The sequence below is a fragment of the Schistocerca cancellata genome, chromosome 6 (genome assembly GCF_023864275.1).
Source record: "Schistocerca cancellata isolate TAMUIC-IGC-003103 chromosome 6, iqSchCanc2.1, whole genome shotgun sequence".
NCBI lineage: Eukaryota > Metazoa > Arthropoda > Insecta > Orthoptera > Acrididae > Schistocerca > Schistocerca cancellata.
The window spans coordinates 128,684,678-128,699,479 of record NC_064631.1 but is presented as its reverse complement, the minus strand read 5'-3'; the positions used below and the strand labels follow the sequence as shown (position 1 = coordinate 128,699,479).

Sequence of the window (14,802 nt, the reverse complement as noted above, 5' to 3'; positions counted from 1 at the left end):
CAATGGCAGCCATCCAGGTGGCCGTGCTGTGCCTGCTGCTGGCTGCGCAGCTGCAGCTGGTGGCGCCACGTGCGGTGCGACTGCGAACCCGAGCCCACGGCCGCATCATAGGCGGCTCCGAAGCCAGCATCGCCGACTTCCCGTGGATGCTGGCCCTGAAGTACGCCGGATACCAGCAGTGCGGCGCCTCCATAATCGGAACCGAGTGGGCCCTCACGGCCGCCCACTGCGTCAGCTCTTACAGAGCGCCGTACCAGGCGCTGTACAGAGTGCGCGCCGGGTCCTCCGTCCGTAGCAGTGGGGGTGTCATGCTGGACGTGGCCGAGGTCTACGTACACGAACAGCACGACAGCATTTCTGGCGACTACGACATCGCAGTCATGCGGGTGAGTGGTCAGTGGCAAAACGGGCGTTACAGGACTGGTTATAGCGGTAGTATGGCCAACTTGCTTGCGGGCATCCACCAATCTGCTGCTCATACATCGACCGCTTCAACACATTTATCCATTTCTGTTTAAGAAACTATTCTGTTTCTCCCTTTGTTTGATTTTTATTTTGTGTATTGCCGCAGGGGAGTGTCATAGAACCGTTGCTATTCACAATGTACATCAATGACCTTGTGGATGACACACCGAGGCTTTTTGCGGATGACTCTGTGGTGTATCGAGAAGTTGTCACAATGGAAAATTGTATCGAATTGCAGGAGGTTCTGCAGCGAATCGACGCATGGTGCAGCGAATCGCAATTGAATCTCAATGTAGATAGATCCCTTATCGTTCAGCTACAAAATAGCAGGTCAGCAACTGGAAGCAGTTAATTCCATAAATTATCTGGGAGTACGCATTAGGAGTGATTTAAAATGGAATGATCATATAAAGTTGATCGTTGGTAAAGCAGATGCCAGACTGAGATTCATTGGAAGAATCATAAGGAAATGCAATCCGATAACAAAGGAAGCAGGTTACAGTACGCTTGTTCGCCCACTGTTTGAATACTGCTCAGCAGTGTGGGATCCGTACCAGATAGGGTTGATAGAAGAGATAGAGAAGATCCAACGGAGAGTAGCGCGCTTCGTTACAGAATCATTTAGTAATCTCGAAAGCGTTACGGACATGATAGATAAACTCCAGTGGAAGACTCTGCAGGGGAGACGCTCAGTAGCTCGCTACGGGCTTTTGTTAAAATTTCGAGAACATACCTTCACCGAAGAGTCAAGCAGCATGTTGCTCCCTCCTACGTATATCTCGCGAAGAGACCATGAGGATAAAATCAGAGAGATTAGAGGCCACACAGAAGCATACCGACAATCATTCTTTCCACGAACAATACGAGACTGCAATAGGAGGGAGAACGAATAGAGGTACTCAAGGTACCCTCCGCCACACACCGCCAGGTGGTTTGCGGAGTATGGATGTAGATGTAGATGTAGATAAAATGGTTCAAATGTCTCTGAGCACTACGGGACTTAACTTCTGAGGTCATCAGTCCCCTTAGAACTACTTAAACCTAACTAACCTAAGGACATCACACACATCCATGCGCGGCTCTAGACTGTAGCGCCTAGATCCGCTCGGTCACTCCGGCCGGCATTTTGTGTATTACGTTACGTTAAGTATTATGCAGGTAAACAATAAGAATTTCAGATGAATATCTTTGAGATAATTTCCAACAATGTATTAATACAAGTTCGATTTCTAATAATACTGAGTAAAATAGCCTACGGAGAGATGAATAATAACGCGAAGTTTATCCTGTGGTGGAATTTTCTATCAGTGCGAACTATACACAATTTATTATTTGCATTCTCTGGTCTGACTACGTAAAGAAATCGTAAATGCATTTATAAATGTTCATTATTCTTTGCTACATTAAATGACTTGATTTTGGATATTAAAACTTTTCCTAACAGTTACACACACGTTATAAGTTATATCACTACACTTGAAAAATATGCAGTGGATTTCTTTGGCACGATAAAATATTATTGTCAAGCTGCTGCCGGCCGTTGTGGCCGAGTGGTTCTAGGCGCTTCAGTCTGGAACCGCGCGACCGCTACGGTCGCAGGTTCGAATCCTACCTCGGGCATGGATGTCTGTGATGTCCTTAGGTTGGTTAGGTTTAAGTGGTTCTAAGTTCTAGGGGACTGATGACCTCAGATGTCAAGTCCCATAGTGCTCAGAGCCATTTCCTTTGTCAAGCTGCTCTTAGGACATCAGATCAGACCTAACCCATCAGAGATCTTACCAAAATCAATTATTTTCTTTGCAATTTTAAAATTCGGAGTGCAGTCTTTGCTCATTATTTCCAATGTCTAGCTAAAATTTCACAATGAAATAAAATATTCTCCTCTGCGTTTGCTAATTTTACTGAAAGAGAAATGGATTAATGTTATTTCCTGTTATTACTTTTCTTTCTCCCACCCTGTAGGCGGGCTGCTGAAATATTTAATTCCTATGCTCGTGGCGGCGGCAGCTTCCGACAGCAATCGTTCTGCTCCGAGTCAAAAAAATCTAAATTTGAAAAAATAGGTATTATGGCTGGACAAGTTATCTACAAAATTCGTAGCACACTATGTCACATATGATTACATTCTAAAACATAAGTTTCTTACGATACACACCTTCTTTACAGAATCTTGCCCCTAATGGCGGCTAAACGTTTCAACAGACATAACACGACTACTCTAGGTATAGATACAGCGCTATGTGAATCTGCACTAGTCGGCAAGTCAAGAAGAACAGAGATATGATTGCCCTTAATTCGGTTATATATGTAAAACCAATGTAATTGTATCATTTTAGCTTCAGCGACCAATTAATTGTCTGCGTCAGTCTCCATCTCTGCCTGCCGCTGCGATCACTTTTACATCTTTGCATTTACGTTTCACAAAAAAATAAAAAAATGTAAATGACCTTAAGCACAATTTATCATGTTTTCATACATTTTTTATCCAGGGGACGTTATAAAATGTGCTCCTCTTCCTCATGTAATGCATCAACTGAGCGTTTCTGATCTTCAACAACTACGTGTGTTAGCAAAATGTGTCCAAAATGTCTTTTGTGTCGGTCACAAACGCCTACCTTTCCTGTTGGTTTTATAACTTAATAGGGACTGAGGTGCATTCCATAGTTCCCTTACCGGCAGCCCATCTGATACCTGGGCTGTTGTTAAGTACATTTAAGCTGATTATGTGGAATTCTCACTAGCAGCGGCACAAAATGTTAAATGATATTATATCGTAAAATAGAGGAACAAACACCATAATTCAGTCGGAGGTCCAGAATGTAAAATGCTTTCTCTGAAACAAACAATTTATCGGTAGGGATAACATGCTTATATGATAGCAAAATTATTTAAGAAATTAGACTCAAAGTATTTTTCCCAAAAGGGTATTAATATAATATATATTATATGTTGCGTATATAGTACTATGGTTAAATTTTGTTAAGAAAGTGCTACTAAAGGACAGCAGACCAGAAAACACAAACGACTTACGAATAATGAGGAAGCAATTGATTGTATTTCCTGCGCAGATGTGTCACCCAATCTTGAATCATTTACAGTAATGTTGCTTGATTGATAACAACCCACACATATGTATTTCGTCTACAGTGAAATTGCTACACGTCATCAGGTACGGTTAAATTACAACCGTTAGGCCAACGCACATTATTATGAGAGAACTATGTAATTTTCTGATACTCGAATTTTCCTTAACAGTACGAATGTAAGTTTAACTTGGTGTTAGTGAAGGCGAACATTAAACGATAACTTGAAACCTGACATGAAACTATGTAACACACATTAGTATTATTTGTCTATAGGAGATTATTTGTATTGGTGCTCCGCAACAATGAAATGTCCGTTGATAGTCAACAGTGTTTGATTGCAGTGACGTGCGGTCGGCAGCTTCCTGCCTGAGACAACTGCTGCAACAACTCTGGTTCTGCCGTTCCGATGTTCCACCGATCGCCAGTCCGTGAGGCTACACAATAAATAAAACCTTAGTGGTCGAAAAGGAGAACGGTAGAAGCCAATACAGTTATTTTAATACCAATAATGCTGATTTAAAGAAAACTACAATGGACGGGCATTCGAGTACCAACCCCAGCGCGCTGTTCTCCCGCTTATTTTTACTTCAGCAAAATTAAACCGTTTAGGAGTTCGACCCTCTCACAGATTCCATTGCAGTTTTGAGCTTACCAGACCAGACCATAGACAGGCCACTGCCTCAGTCGAAGACAATTTCGCTCGTAATATTCAGTTTATCTGTTGTTGCCACGCAACATTTCACAATCACTCCTCAACTGTCTCTTCACAGATAATAACTTTCCTAATGAGCCGAAGCTTCCCAAATTGCAACGACGTTACATACACATGGCATTAAGATTACACAATAAATGACAACCTTGATTCTACGTAACGCATGACACTGTACCTGTATATACTAAGTAATTACCATCCCAAGTAAGCCAAGTTAACAGGTAAAAGAGAAAAAAAAAACAGAAAAAAGAAAAAAAATACGTACTGACTTCATTAATATTTTACAGAACTCTAAACGACTAATAGTAGCAGTTGTATAGTGCAATAACATAAGCCGAATAAGCCCGTTACAATACGATTCGTAGTATCTGATATTGGCGTTATACGTTATCACAACATACTTTCAACTTAGTGCCAGAAATACATAGGAAATATTCCCAGGTATCTTTTTGAAGCCCTTTGGACATGCCATCAGATCCTTGCTAGGCGTACTACATTTCTACACCATACATTTATTTAAGACTGCATCTTGCAGCCGGCCGGAGTGGCCGTACGGTTATAGGCGCTACAGTCTGGAACTGCGTGACCGCTACGGTCGCAGGTTCGAATCCTGCCTTTTGCATCGATGTGTGTGATGTCCTTAGGTTAGTTAGGTTTAAGTAGTTCTAAGTTCTAGGGGACTGATGACCACAGTAGTTAAGTCCCACAGTACTCAGAGCCATTTGTTTGCACCTTGTATTGCTTTACCTTGATGTGCATATAAACTACCAGGAACTCTTGTCTCTTACTACGACCTACTTGCAAGTAATTCTTCTCAACTACAGGATCACATAACTCAAAATGTGTTTTCTTTAATGCCAACATCACCGACGGAAATGTTGCTGTCACCTCCCCGCCCTTTTGTTTTCCTATCGTCTTTCTTCGTTCTAGAATTGTCATAAGGCTGTCGTCGATTTCTACCCATTATTACTCTTTACTTTTGCACAACCTCTAAACAGCTTTCTTCGTAACGTTAACACAACACTGACTGTCGACGCTGCAAGAAAGCTGACTTGCAAATAAGCACTCGCTACGTTAAACTGAATGAGAGGCACTGTGCGCACACACAAGGAAACGCTGTCCTGACCTGTAGCACTGAGATAATCAAACAAAAACATGGTATGATATTCTACATAACCCGCTGATTAATTTAAAAACAACCTCCCGAAATCGTCAAATACGCCTACTGTCACTTCCTCACGAAAATATCCCATTTGTTCTCATCAGCCGGCGGGGGTGGCCTAGCGGTTGTAGGTGCTTCAGTCTGGAACCGCGCGACCGATACGGTCGCTGGTTCGAATCCTGCCTCGGGCATGGATATGTGTGATGTCCTTAGGTTAGTCAGGATTAAGTGGTTCTAAGTTCTAGGGGACTGATGACCCATAGTGCTCAGAGCTATTTTTTTATTCTCATCGATAGAAATTTTTAGATCATAAAGAGAAATAAAAAGTGTCATTATGCTGCTGTGTAATCAGTGATGTTCCCCATAAATGGCCATCATATATTACGATGTTGGGAAATATGTTCTATTCAAGAGAAGTTACTTCCACGCGAACATCATTATATTTAACTTTCGTTACGATTCACAAGAAGAAACAAATAGTTTGTACCATTAGCGTTTCGTATAGTTTACTGTAGTATCCACTAAGGTGACAAAAACCATAGGGAACCTCCTAATATCGTGTCGGTCCTCCCCATTCCAACGTAGTGCAGCAACTCTATGTGGCTTGGACCCAAGTCTTTGGAAGTCTTCTGCAGAAATTCTGAGCTATGCTGGCTCTGTAGCCGTCCGTAATAGCGGAAGTGTTGCTTGTGCTGGATTTTGTGCACGAAATGGCCTGTCTGTTATGTCCTATAAATGTTCGATGGGACTGATGTTGGTTGATCTGGGTGGCCAAATAATTACCTCGAATTGGTTGACGGGTTCTTTGCTTGAAATGTAGGGAAGGGACGAAACAGCGAGGTCACTGGTACTATCAGGTGAAGGATGAGGAAAGAAATCGGGTGACCCTTTCAAAGGAAACATCCCGACATTTTCCGGAAGCAATTTAGTGAAATCACAGACAACGTAAATCAGGATGACTGATGACTAACTAACAACCTCAGCTGCCGACGGGTGTTGTTGATATACATCGATGCGGACAGCTGAAAATGTGTTCCCCGACCGGGACTCGAACCCGGGATCTCCTGCTTACAGGGCAGACGCTTTATCCATATGAGCCACCGAGGACACAGATGAATAGCGCGACTGCAGGGACTTATCCCTTGCACGTTTCCCGTGAGACACACATATATCAACAACACCTGTCGGCAGCTGAGGTTGTTAGTTAGTCATCATTTATTCCAGGGGAAAGCTGCACGGTCATCAACAGTAACTGTTCTTTCGAGAACAGGTTACTGTTTTCATATATAAATCAGGATGATCGCGCGGATTGTGAACCTTTGTCCTCCAGAATGAGTGGGCAGTGTGCTAACTAGTGCGCCACTTCGCTCAGTCGTTCAAATTATCCAGAATGATCTTCAACTCATTCGCGAACAGTTATGGCCCGGTGCCGAAGCGCAATGTCATCCTTGAAAATTCCACCGTTGTTCGAGAACGTAATGTCCATCAGTGGCTGCAAATGGTCTCCGAGTATATGAACATAAACATTTCCAATCAATGATCGGTTCGGCTGAACCACAGGACCCAGACCATTCCATGGAAACAAAGCCCACACCATTATGGAGCCACCGCCAGCTTTCACTGTGCCTTGTTGACAATCAGAGTCCATAGCTTCATGGGGTGTGAGCCACTATCGAACACTACAATCGTCTCCCACCAACTGAAATCCAAACTGATTTTACCAAGCCACGGTTTTACAGTCGTGAAGAGTCACGAGTCCAGAAGAGGTGCTGCAGGCGAAGTCGCGCCGATAGCAAACCCACTCGCGTCGGTCTTCTGCTGCCACAGTCCGTTAACGTCGAATTTCTCCACACTCTCAGAACGAACACATTCGCCGTACGTCCCACACTGATTTGTGCGGTTATTCCTTGCTGCTTGTGCGTTTGCACTGACAGCTCTATGCAAATGCTCTGCTCTCGGTCGTTAAGTGAAGGCCGTCGGCCACTGCGTTGCCCGAGCTGAGAGGTAGAGCGTGATATCCTCGGCACACTCTTGGCATTGTGAATCTCGGAGTCCTGAAACCCCTAACGGTTTCCGAACTGGAATGTCCCTTGCGTCTAGTTCCACCTTCGATTTCGCGTTCACAGTCAGCTAACTCAACCCAGAAACGAGAATCACCTGAATACCCTTTTGTAACTTGTGTACGATGTTTTACCGCCATCTGTAGATGTGGATTAGGCTATCCCATGTCTTTTTGCCACCTTAATGTTCATACAGTGTCATACAGCTACACTGTTTATCATTGTTACAAGCTTTCTTTAAACCTAGAAATTTTACAAAAATGTCTATCTGACTTTTATTTTTCAGGTGAACGGTTCATTTCCACTGGGCCCCAACGTGGCAATTGTGAACCTTCCAGAGGATGGATACGACCCGCCAGCCGGAGTCGCAGTCACAGTGACCGGCTGGGGACAAACTGAAACGGAGTACCAACCCAGCATCTTGAGAAAAGTGGACATCGTCGTCAGGGACCGGTCCGCGTGTGACTTCCCGACCACGGGACGCGAAGTGACGCCACGCATGCTGTGCGCAGGAGAGTCGGGCGAGAGCGTGTGCTACGGGGACTCTGGCGGTCCTCTGGTGAGCGGCAGCACGCAGCTGGGAATCGCGTCGTGGATGAGTGGCTATTGCCTCCATGGGGGCGCCGTCTACGCCAACGTGGGAAATTTGCGCTCCTGGCTCACTGGGGTCACTGGCATCTGACAGCCATAGCGCACCACTCTGAAACTGTACGTCCTGAGTTTTTCTCTGACAAACACAATTGAAATGAAACAACGCTTCCCGATAAACCAAACCTTTGAAAAATTTATTACATTGAAAAATAAACGAATAATAACCATTTTCGCTATACACTGGCGTTAATGAATTACGTTTATTTTCGGAGCTGTTCATTAGTCTGTTTCGAACCTAATATATCTTGTACTTTACTAACATGAAAATTTCAGAGAATTAGGATTCTCATAACTTGTCTGTTATTTCAGTGTTAAATTTTGTTACAATCACAGTGCAGTGTGACCCAGATAGTGTCATGTATCGACACCACAACAAGGGCATCATAGCAGTAAAATAGTGGTTCCTGTAAGATGGAGATAGCAGTTGCATGGTATCTAGCGTACATAACCATGCACGCCTTCGGAGCCACAGCTCCAGCAGCTCTGTAGTTGGAGCGCCACATTGCTGCGGCAGTACAGGATGGCCGGCGGCAGCGACTCAGCCCATTCGCGCTCGGAACCATTTCGCAACGTGATGCTATGGAGACGCTATGCTCCGGCTTCTCCGTTGGTGCTTTAGTACAGATAGACTTCTCCTCGAGGACACTGTGACAGCTGGACTCTGGTTCTTGCTTAATCATTTTTACTTTCGGAGAAACACACGTTAGTAAATCTTCTGTTTGCTGTGCTACTAGTTCAATAATAATATCTGACACTGTCCTGCTGACCTATGACGAAAGTTGCCTCACCACTCTGTAGCTCAAATGGTTCAAATGGCTCTAAGCACTATGGGACTAAACATCTGAGGTCATCAGTCCCCTAGACTTAGAACTACTTAAAAATCTAACTAACCGAAGGACATCACACACATCCATGCCTGAGGCAGAATTCGAAACTGCGACCGTAGCAGCCGCGCGCGATTCCGGACTGAAGCGCCACCGCGGCCGGCACTCTGTAGCCTACCTCTGCTTACTACTGTATATGAAGTCGTACTCAACAAATAAGAGGGGTGCTGCACTTATGGAGAGGGCCCTAACTAACAACCTCAGCTACCGACGGGTGTTGTTGATATACCTCGATGTGGACAGCTGAAAATGTGTTCCCCGACCGGGACTCGAACCCAGGATCTCCTGCTTACAGGGTAGACGCTTTATCCATCTGAGCCAACGAGGACACAGAAGAATAGCGCGACTGCAGGGACTTATCCCTTGCACGTTTCCCGTGAGACTCACATATATCAACAGCTGAGGTTGTTAGTTAGTCATCATTTATTCCAGGGGAAAGCTGCACGGTCATCAACAGTAACTGTTCTTTCGAGAACAGGTTACTGTCTTCATATATAAATCAGCATGGTCGCGCGGAATGTGAACCTTTGTCCTCCCGAATGAGTGGGCAGTGTGCTAACTAGTGCGCCACTTCGCTCAGTCGTTCAAATTATCCAGAATGATCTTCAATTCAATCGCGAACAATTATGGCCCGGTGCCGAAGCGCAATGTCATCCTTGAAAATTCCACCGTTGTTCGAGAACGTAAAGTCCATCAGTGGCGGCAAATGGTCTCCGAGCATATGAACATAAACATTTCCAGTCAATGATCGGTTCGGTTGAACCACAGGACCCAGACCATTCCATGAAAACAAAGCCCACACCATTATGGAGCCACCACCAGCTTTCACAGTGCCTTGTTGACAATCAGAGTCCATAGCTTCATGGGGTGTGAGCCACAATCGAACACTACAATCGTCTCCCACCAGCTGCAATCCAAACTGATTTTACCAAGCCACGGTTTTACAGTCGTGAAGAGTCACGAGCTCAGAAGAGGTGCTGCAGGCGAAGTCGCGCTGATAGCAAACCCACTCGCGTCGGTCTTCTGCTGCCACAGTCCGTGGCACCAGAAACCAAGAGTGTCTCCACATAAGGGAACGTCTCTACTGTGTGTTGGGACTGGGACGTTTTGCAATATTTAATGACTATGTCATAGAATTCACTGCGCATTTTTAGCACGTCAGGTCGTAGATGTTGTCACAAATAGTGACAGGAAGGCTACAAAACTGTTGACTATTGAAATCTGATTTCGCAGGAGTGGCTCAAATGGCTCTGAGCACTATGCGACTTAACTTCTTAGGTCATCAGTCGCCTAGAACTTAGAACTAATTAAACCTAACTAACCTAAGGACATCACACACATCCATGCCCGAGGCAGGATTCGAACCTGCGACCGTAGCGGCCGCTCGGCTCCAGACTGTAGCGCCTAGACCCGCACGGCCACTCCGGCCGGCATTTCGCAGGACAAAGCGGATCAGGTTATGGTTGTGGAAAAGGGCCAAGATCAGTTACTGTTATCTGCACAAAACACACAAACTTTATTTTCCTAAAAACACTTAATCACACATGCATTTAAAACGATTCAAAAACAATACGCCTGAAAGCCCAAACACAAGTTATTAAAATTGCTTTAAGTAATACACGCTGTTGAAGGCCTCACTTAAAAAAAAGAATTTTACGTAAATACTCGGCTGAAGGCCACACATTAGACATAGAAGAACTGAGGCTTAAAACCTGGATAACAACAATTTCCAATAGAGAAGAAAAAGGTTTTACACAAGTGAATTTTCAAATTTTAACTTAAGACGGCTGAAGGCCTTATTTTAAATTTAAAACGAAATTAGTAGGCAGCTGAAGGTCTCGCACAATACTTGAGACAAAGATCACAAACTAAAGACAACAGAACAATGGTGCTCAGAAGTGTTCCGAGGGTCGGCCTGAGGAGGTTCAAATGTTTGAAATGGCTCTGAGCACTATGTGACTTAACATCTGTGGTCATCAGTCATCTAGAACTTAGAACTACTTAAACCTAACTAACCTAAGGACATCACACACATCCATGCCCGAGGCAGGATTCGAACCTGCGACCGTAGCGGTCACGCGGTTCCAGACTGAAGCGCCTTTAACCGCACGGCCACACCGGCCAGCTCGGCCTGAGGAGGTATCTAACGTAAGGTTAGGTGAGATAGGCAGCCAAGAATAATATTAAGTAATCAGGCGGAACCCGACCCAGGGACGGCTGAAGGACCGACCAACAACCTAATCAATTTCCTTCCACCCGACCAACGGCAGGACAACAGATAATACGATAGTACTCTTATCGATACACGGTGCTGCTGCCACTTACGGGCAGGCTAGCCAGCAACTTAGTGATGCCAGTAAATCGAATAAGAAACGAGGCGACAGTTCCGTAAAGACAAACTGTCAAGCAAGAAACGGCATGAAAACGAGCCGCGCACCGCTCAAATATAAAACATTTCATCTAGGATGGAGTCTTCTTTGATAAATATAGCGCGCTCCATCTTACGTTCCACAGTGCTTGATAGGTCAGAAGTGTTGCAGCCTGAACTCCAGGTAGGCTTAGCAACCAGTGAAGGGATATGTGAGCCAACCACTGAGCTAATTCTGCAGTTGGCTGTTTTAACAGTGCTGCAGCAGAATATTTAGTTGTGGGTCGCTCCTCTCGAGTTGATGCGTGTTAAGAATTTTGGGCGCTACCTACTGGCGTTAACAAATTATTTTCTCCAGCTGATTACACCACCACCGGTAACAATGCATCCAGCCGGAGTGATTAAAAAAGGGGAACGTAAAATACTCATAATTAGACAATATCTGGAAAAGCTTAGAAAAGTTACACATACGCTTCTGACATTTAGGAGTGTGTGTGTAATCCATCTAAGTTTTTCAAGACATTGTCTACGTCTATTAATGTTCCGTTCTACGTTTTGCCACTGTTACATGTGATATATGTGTCTTGTATGAGAAATATGTATTTCTGAAGCAACAGTTGTTATAATAATTGTTCCAGTTGATGATGGCTGAAACAACAGTAACTCGTCAAGAATACAGGGCTATTACAAATGATTGAAGCGATTTCATAAATTCACTGTAGCTCCATTCATTGATATATGGTCACGACACACTACAGATACGTAGAAAAACTCATAAGGTTTTGTTAGGCTGAAGCCGTACTTCAGGTTTCTGCCGCCAGAGCGCTCGAGAGCGCAGTGAGACAAAATGGCGACAGGAGCCGAGAAAGCGTATGTCGTGCTTGAAATGCACTCACATCAGTCAGTCATAACCGTGCGACGACACTTCAGGACGAAGTTCAACAACGATCCACCAACTGCTAACTCCATTCGGTGATGGTATGCGCAGTTTAAAGCTTCTGGATGCCTCAGTAAGGGGAAATCAACGGGTCGGCCTGCAGTGAGCGAAGAAACGGTTGAACGCGTGCGGGCAAGTTTCACGCATAGTGATGTGAAAGATTCAGTGTTTAAACCTCCTCTACCAAGAAACGTGCCAGAACTGCGAGCTCGCATCAACAATGCTTTCGAACTCATCGATGGGGACATGCTGCGCCGAGTGTGGGAGGAACTTGATTATCGGCTTGATGTTTGCCGAATCACTAAAGGGGCACATATCGAACATTTGTGAATGCCTAAAAAAACTTTTTGAGTTTTTGTATGTGTGTGCAAAGCATTGTGAAAATATCTCAAATAATAAAGTTATTGTAGAGCTGTGAAATCGCTTCAATCATTTGTAATAACCCTGTATATACAATTTATACAGCTCTTGGGAAATAAAAATGCAATTCTATAAATATCTCACAGAAGATGCCAGTTACGTCAAACATTTTTAATTGAATTTTAGAGCTCCCACCTTAGTCGATAGCATCATTCCTGTGGCGACATACACTCAGGCTGGCGCAGTCTCCACGACAGTCATTGGCTGAATCTGTAAGGTAAGCTACTACAGATTCACTTAAGAACATCAGGTTCTAAGCTGATGTACAAGCCGTCAACTAGACCACACGTTTGTGACCTTCGACCTGTATCCGCCGAGGCAAGGCGGCCCAGGAGGAGAAGAGGGGGAGGGTGGAGGGGGCTATCTCGTGACTCGCCCGCCACTCTAGCAGAGGCTGAGAATGCGCTCTTCGCGCCAGCGTCACAGAGCGCTGGCAGTACTTGCTGGCGCCTGGCGGAGCGTCCTGCGTCATCAAGATCGTCGCTGCCACAGCACACGTCACCCACTGACTGCCAGCTGCGATCACCATCTGATACGGTATCGTTGAAGCACCTCATGGAACCACCAAGTATTAAAGAATGATGCTGTTACGTAAGCTTTCTCGACTCAGAACTTGTAAGCTAGATTCCTGCACTAGCCATATCCTACAAACCTGTAGCAGAGGAGTTTCACCGTAACAGAGGAGGTCACTAATTTCGTTCAAAGATTTATAATTTGTCAAAATTCAGTATTGTGCTTTTCTTTTCACTTTAGAGAAAAACGTTGTAAGAGGTATGCGATGTATGCGCTGCCTGCAACAGGCAACACTTAGGAGAGTCTCTGACCAGAGAGCAGTATGTAGTTAGTTGTTGCTTGTCGGCGCATGTCGGCAGTAGTCTGCGTGAGTCGGCAGTAGTCGGCAGTAGTCTGCGTGAGTCGGCAGTAGTCGGCGCGTGTCGGCAGTCTGCTCTGGTTGGGACTCTGGAGGATGGGTATTATTGTAGAAGGTAAAGAAGCAGCCTTGCGCATATCTAGTAATGTATGTTAACTGTCATCCAATTTCTTTCAAAAATGCCCCAATAATAATTTTTATAATATAAAGTAAGTTTTTTTAAAAAAAAAGCATTCATTTCAATTTAAAGATTTTATCCAATGAATAATTAATTCCTTTCACGAGTCACAAAGCATAGGTCAGCATTGCAGGGAGCTGTGCCGAAATTTTTTTAGGTAAGAGCAGATATATTCGCAGTTTTTATTGAGCAAAGAATTTTTGCTTTTTTTTATTCAGAGTACAGGGCCGTGGTGTAGCGTTGCTGTCGTCATAAAATTTACCAGGTTACTGAATTTTTTTTATTATTTCCGGGTTTAGGAATTGAATTTTGTGGATACATTAAATGTGAATGCATTTCTGCACGGAGACTATAAATGGGAACCAATTTTGTTCAGAGGTTACAATATTTAAAAAAATTCATTTAATTAATATTTACGTGGGGAGTTTACAACGTTACTAAATATTTCTCTTCAGAAGTACTTGTATTATTATTTCAGCATTTAAAATGCTCTAAGACATTTACACAAGAATATAAGTAGTATTAACTAACTACACAATAAGTTCGGACACCAGTGGAATTTGGATTTTAATTTGACGTTGAACCTTAATTTAATGTCCTTCAGGAACGTTACACAATATTTCAGTCTTTTATGTTTCAACAATTTCAGTTGTTATATAATCTTTTGCTGGAAAAGATTTTAAAGATCCTTATTTTCGGTATTGAATAATAAATCAAAAATAAAGAAAAACAAATCACTAGGCTCCACCGCTACTTTTGTCCCTGTATCAAATAATGTACAAGACTCAACCTCTTCAGGCTTTGGACGTTCGCGGTTGCTACCCCTTTTTAAAATATCTCTTTCCAGCAATGTAGAATAAGAATCTTTTTTAGTATGTCTAGTAATTGTACACTTTACTTACTATCATCGTAAGTGCTATCACCGTAAGTGCTCACAGTTATTGATCTCGCAATTGCTTATCTCAGTACGAAATGGGAAGAAGAACCATTTTACAATTGTATAAATTA

General features: G+C 43.8%; 1 protein-coding gene and 1 non-coding gene across 2 annotated transcripts; one reads left to right on the top strand and one right to left on the bottom strand.

Annotated features, from left to right (window-relative positions):
- Nucleotides 1-8,289, top strand: LOC126191447 (trypsin delta-like). The gene is made up of 2 exons (XM_049932325.1): nt 1-386; nt 7,772-8,289. Exons 1-2 carry the CDS (start codon nt 3-5, stop codon nt 8,165-8,167), a joined length of 780 nt encoding a protein of 259 aa, XP_049788282.1. The 5' UTR covers nt 1-2; the 3' UTR covers nt 8,168-8,289.
- Trnat-ugu (transfer RNA threonine (anticodon UGU)) lies at nt 6,459-6,532 on the bottom strand. The gene has a single exon. It is a non-coding gene; the product is annotated as a tRNA-Thr (tRNA).
- Nucleotides 8,290-14,802: the final 6,513 nt, after the last annotated feature.

Bases quoted from the DNA above. Each gene is read 5' to 3' on its own strand.
- LOC126191447 (XM_049932325.1), top strand. From the start codon at position 3: ATGGCAGCCATCCAGGTGGCCGTGCTGTGCCTGCTGCTGGCTGCGCAG. The intron at 387-7,771 runs GTGAGTGGTCAG...TTTATTTTTCAG, and splicing joins ACGACATCGCAGTCATGCGG to GTGAACGGTTCATTTCCACT.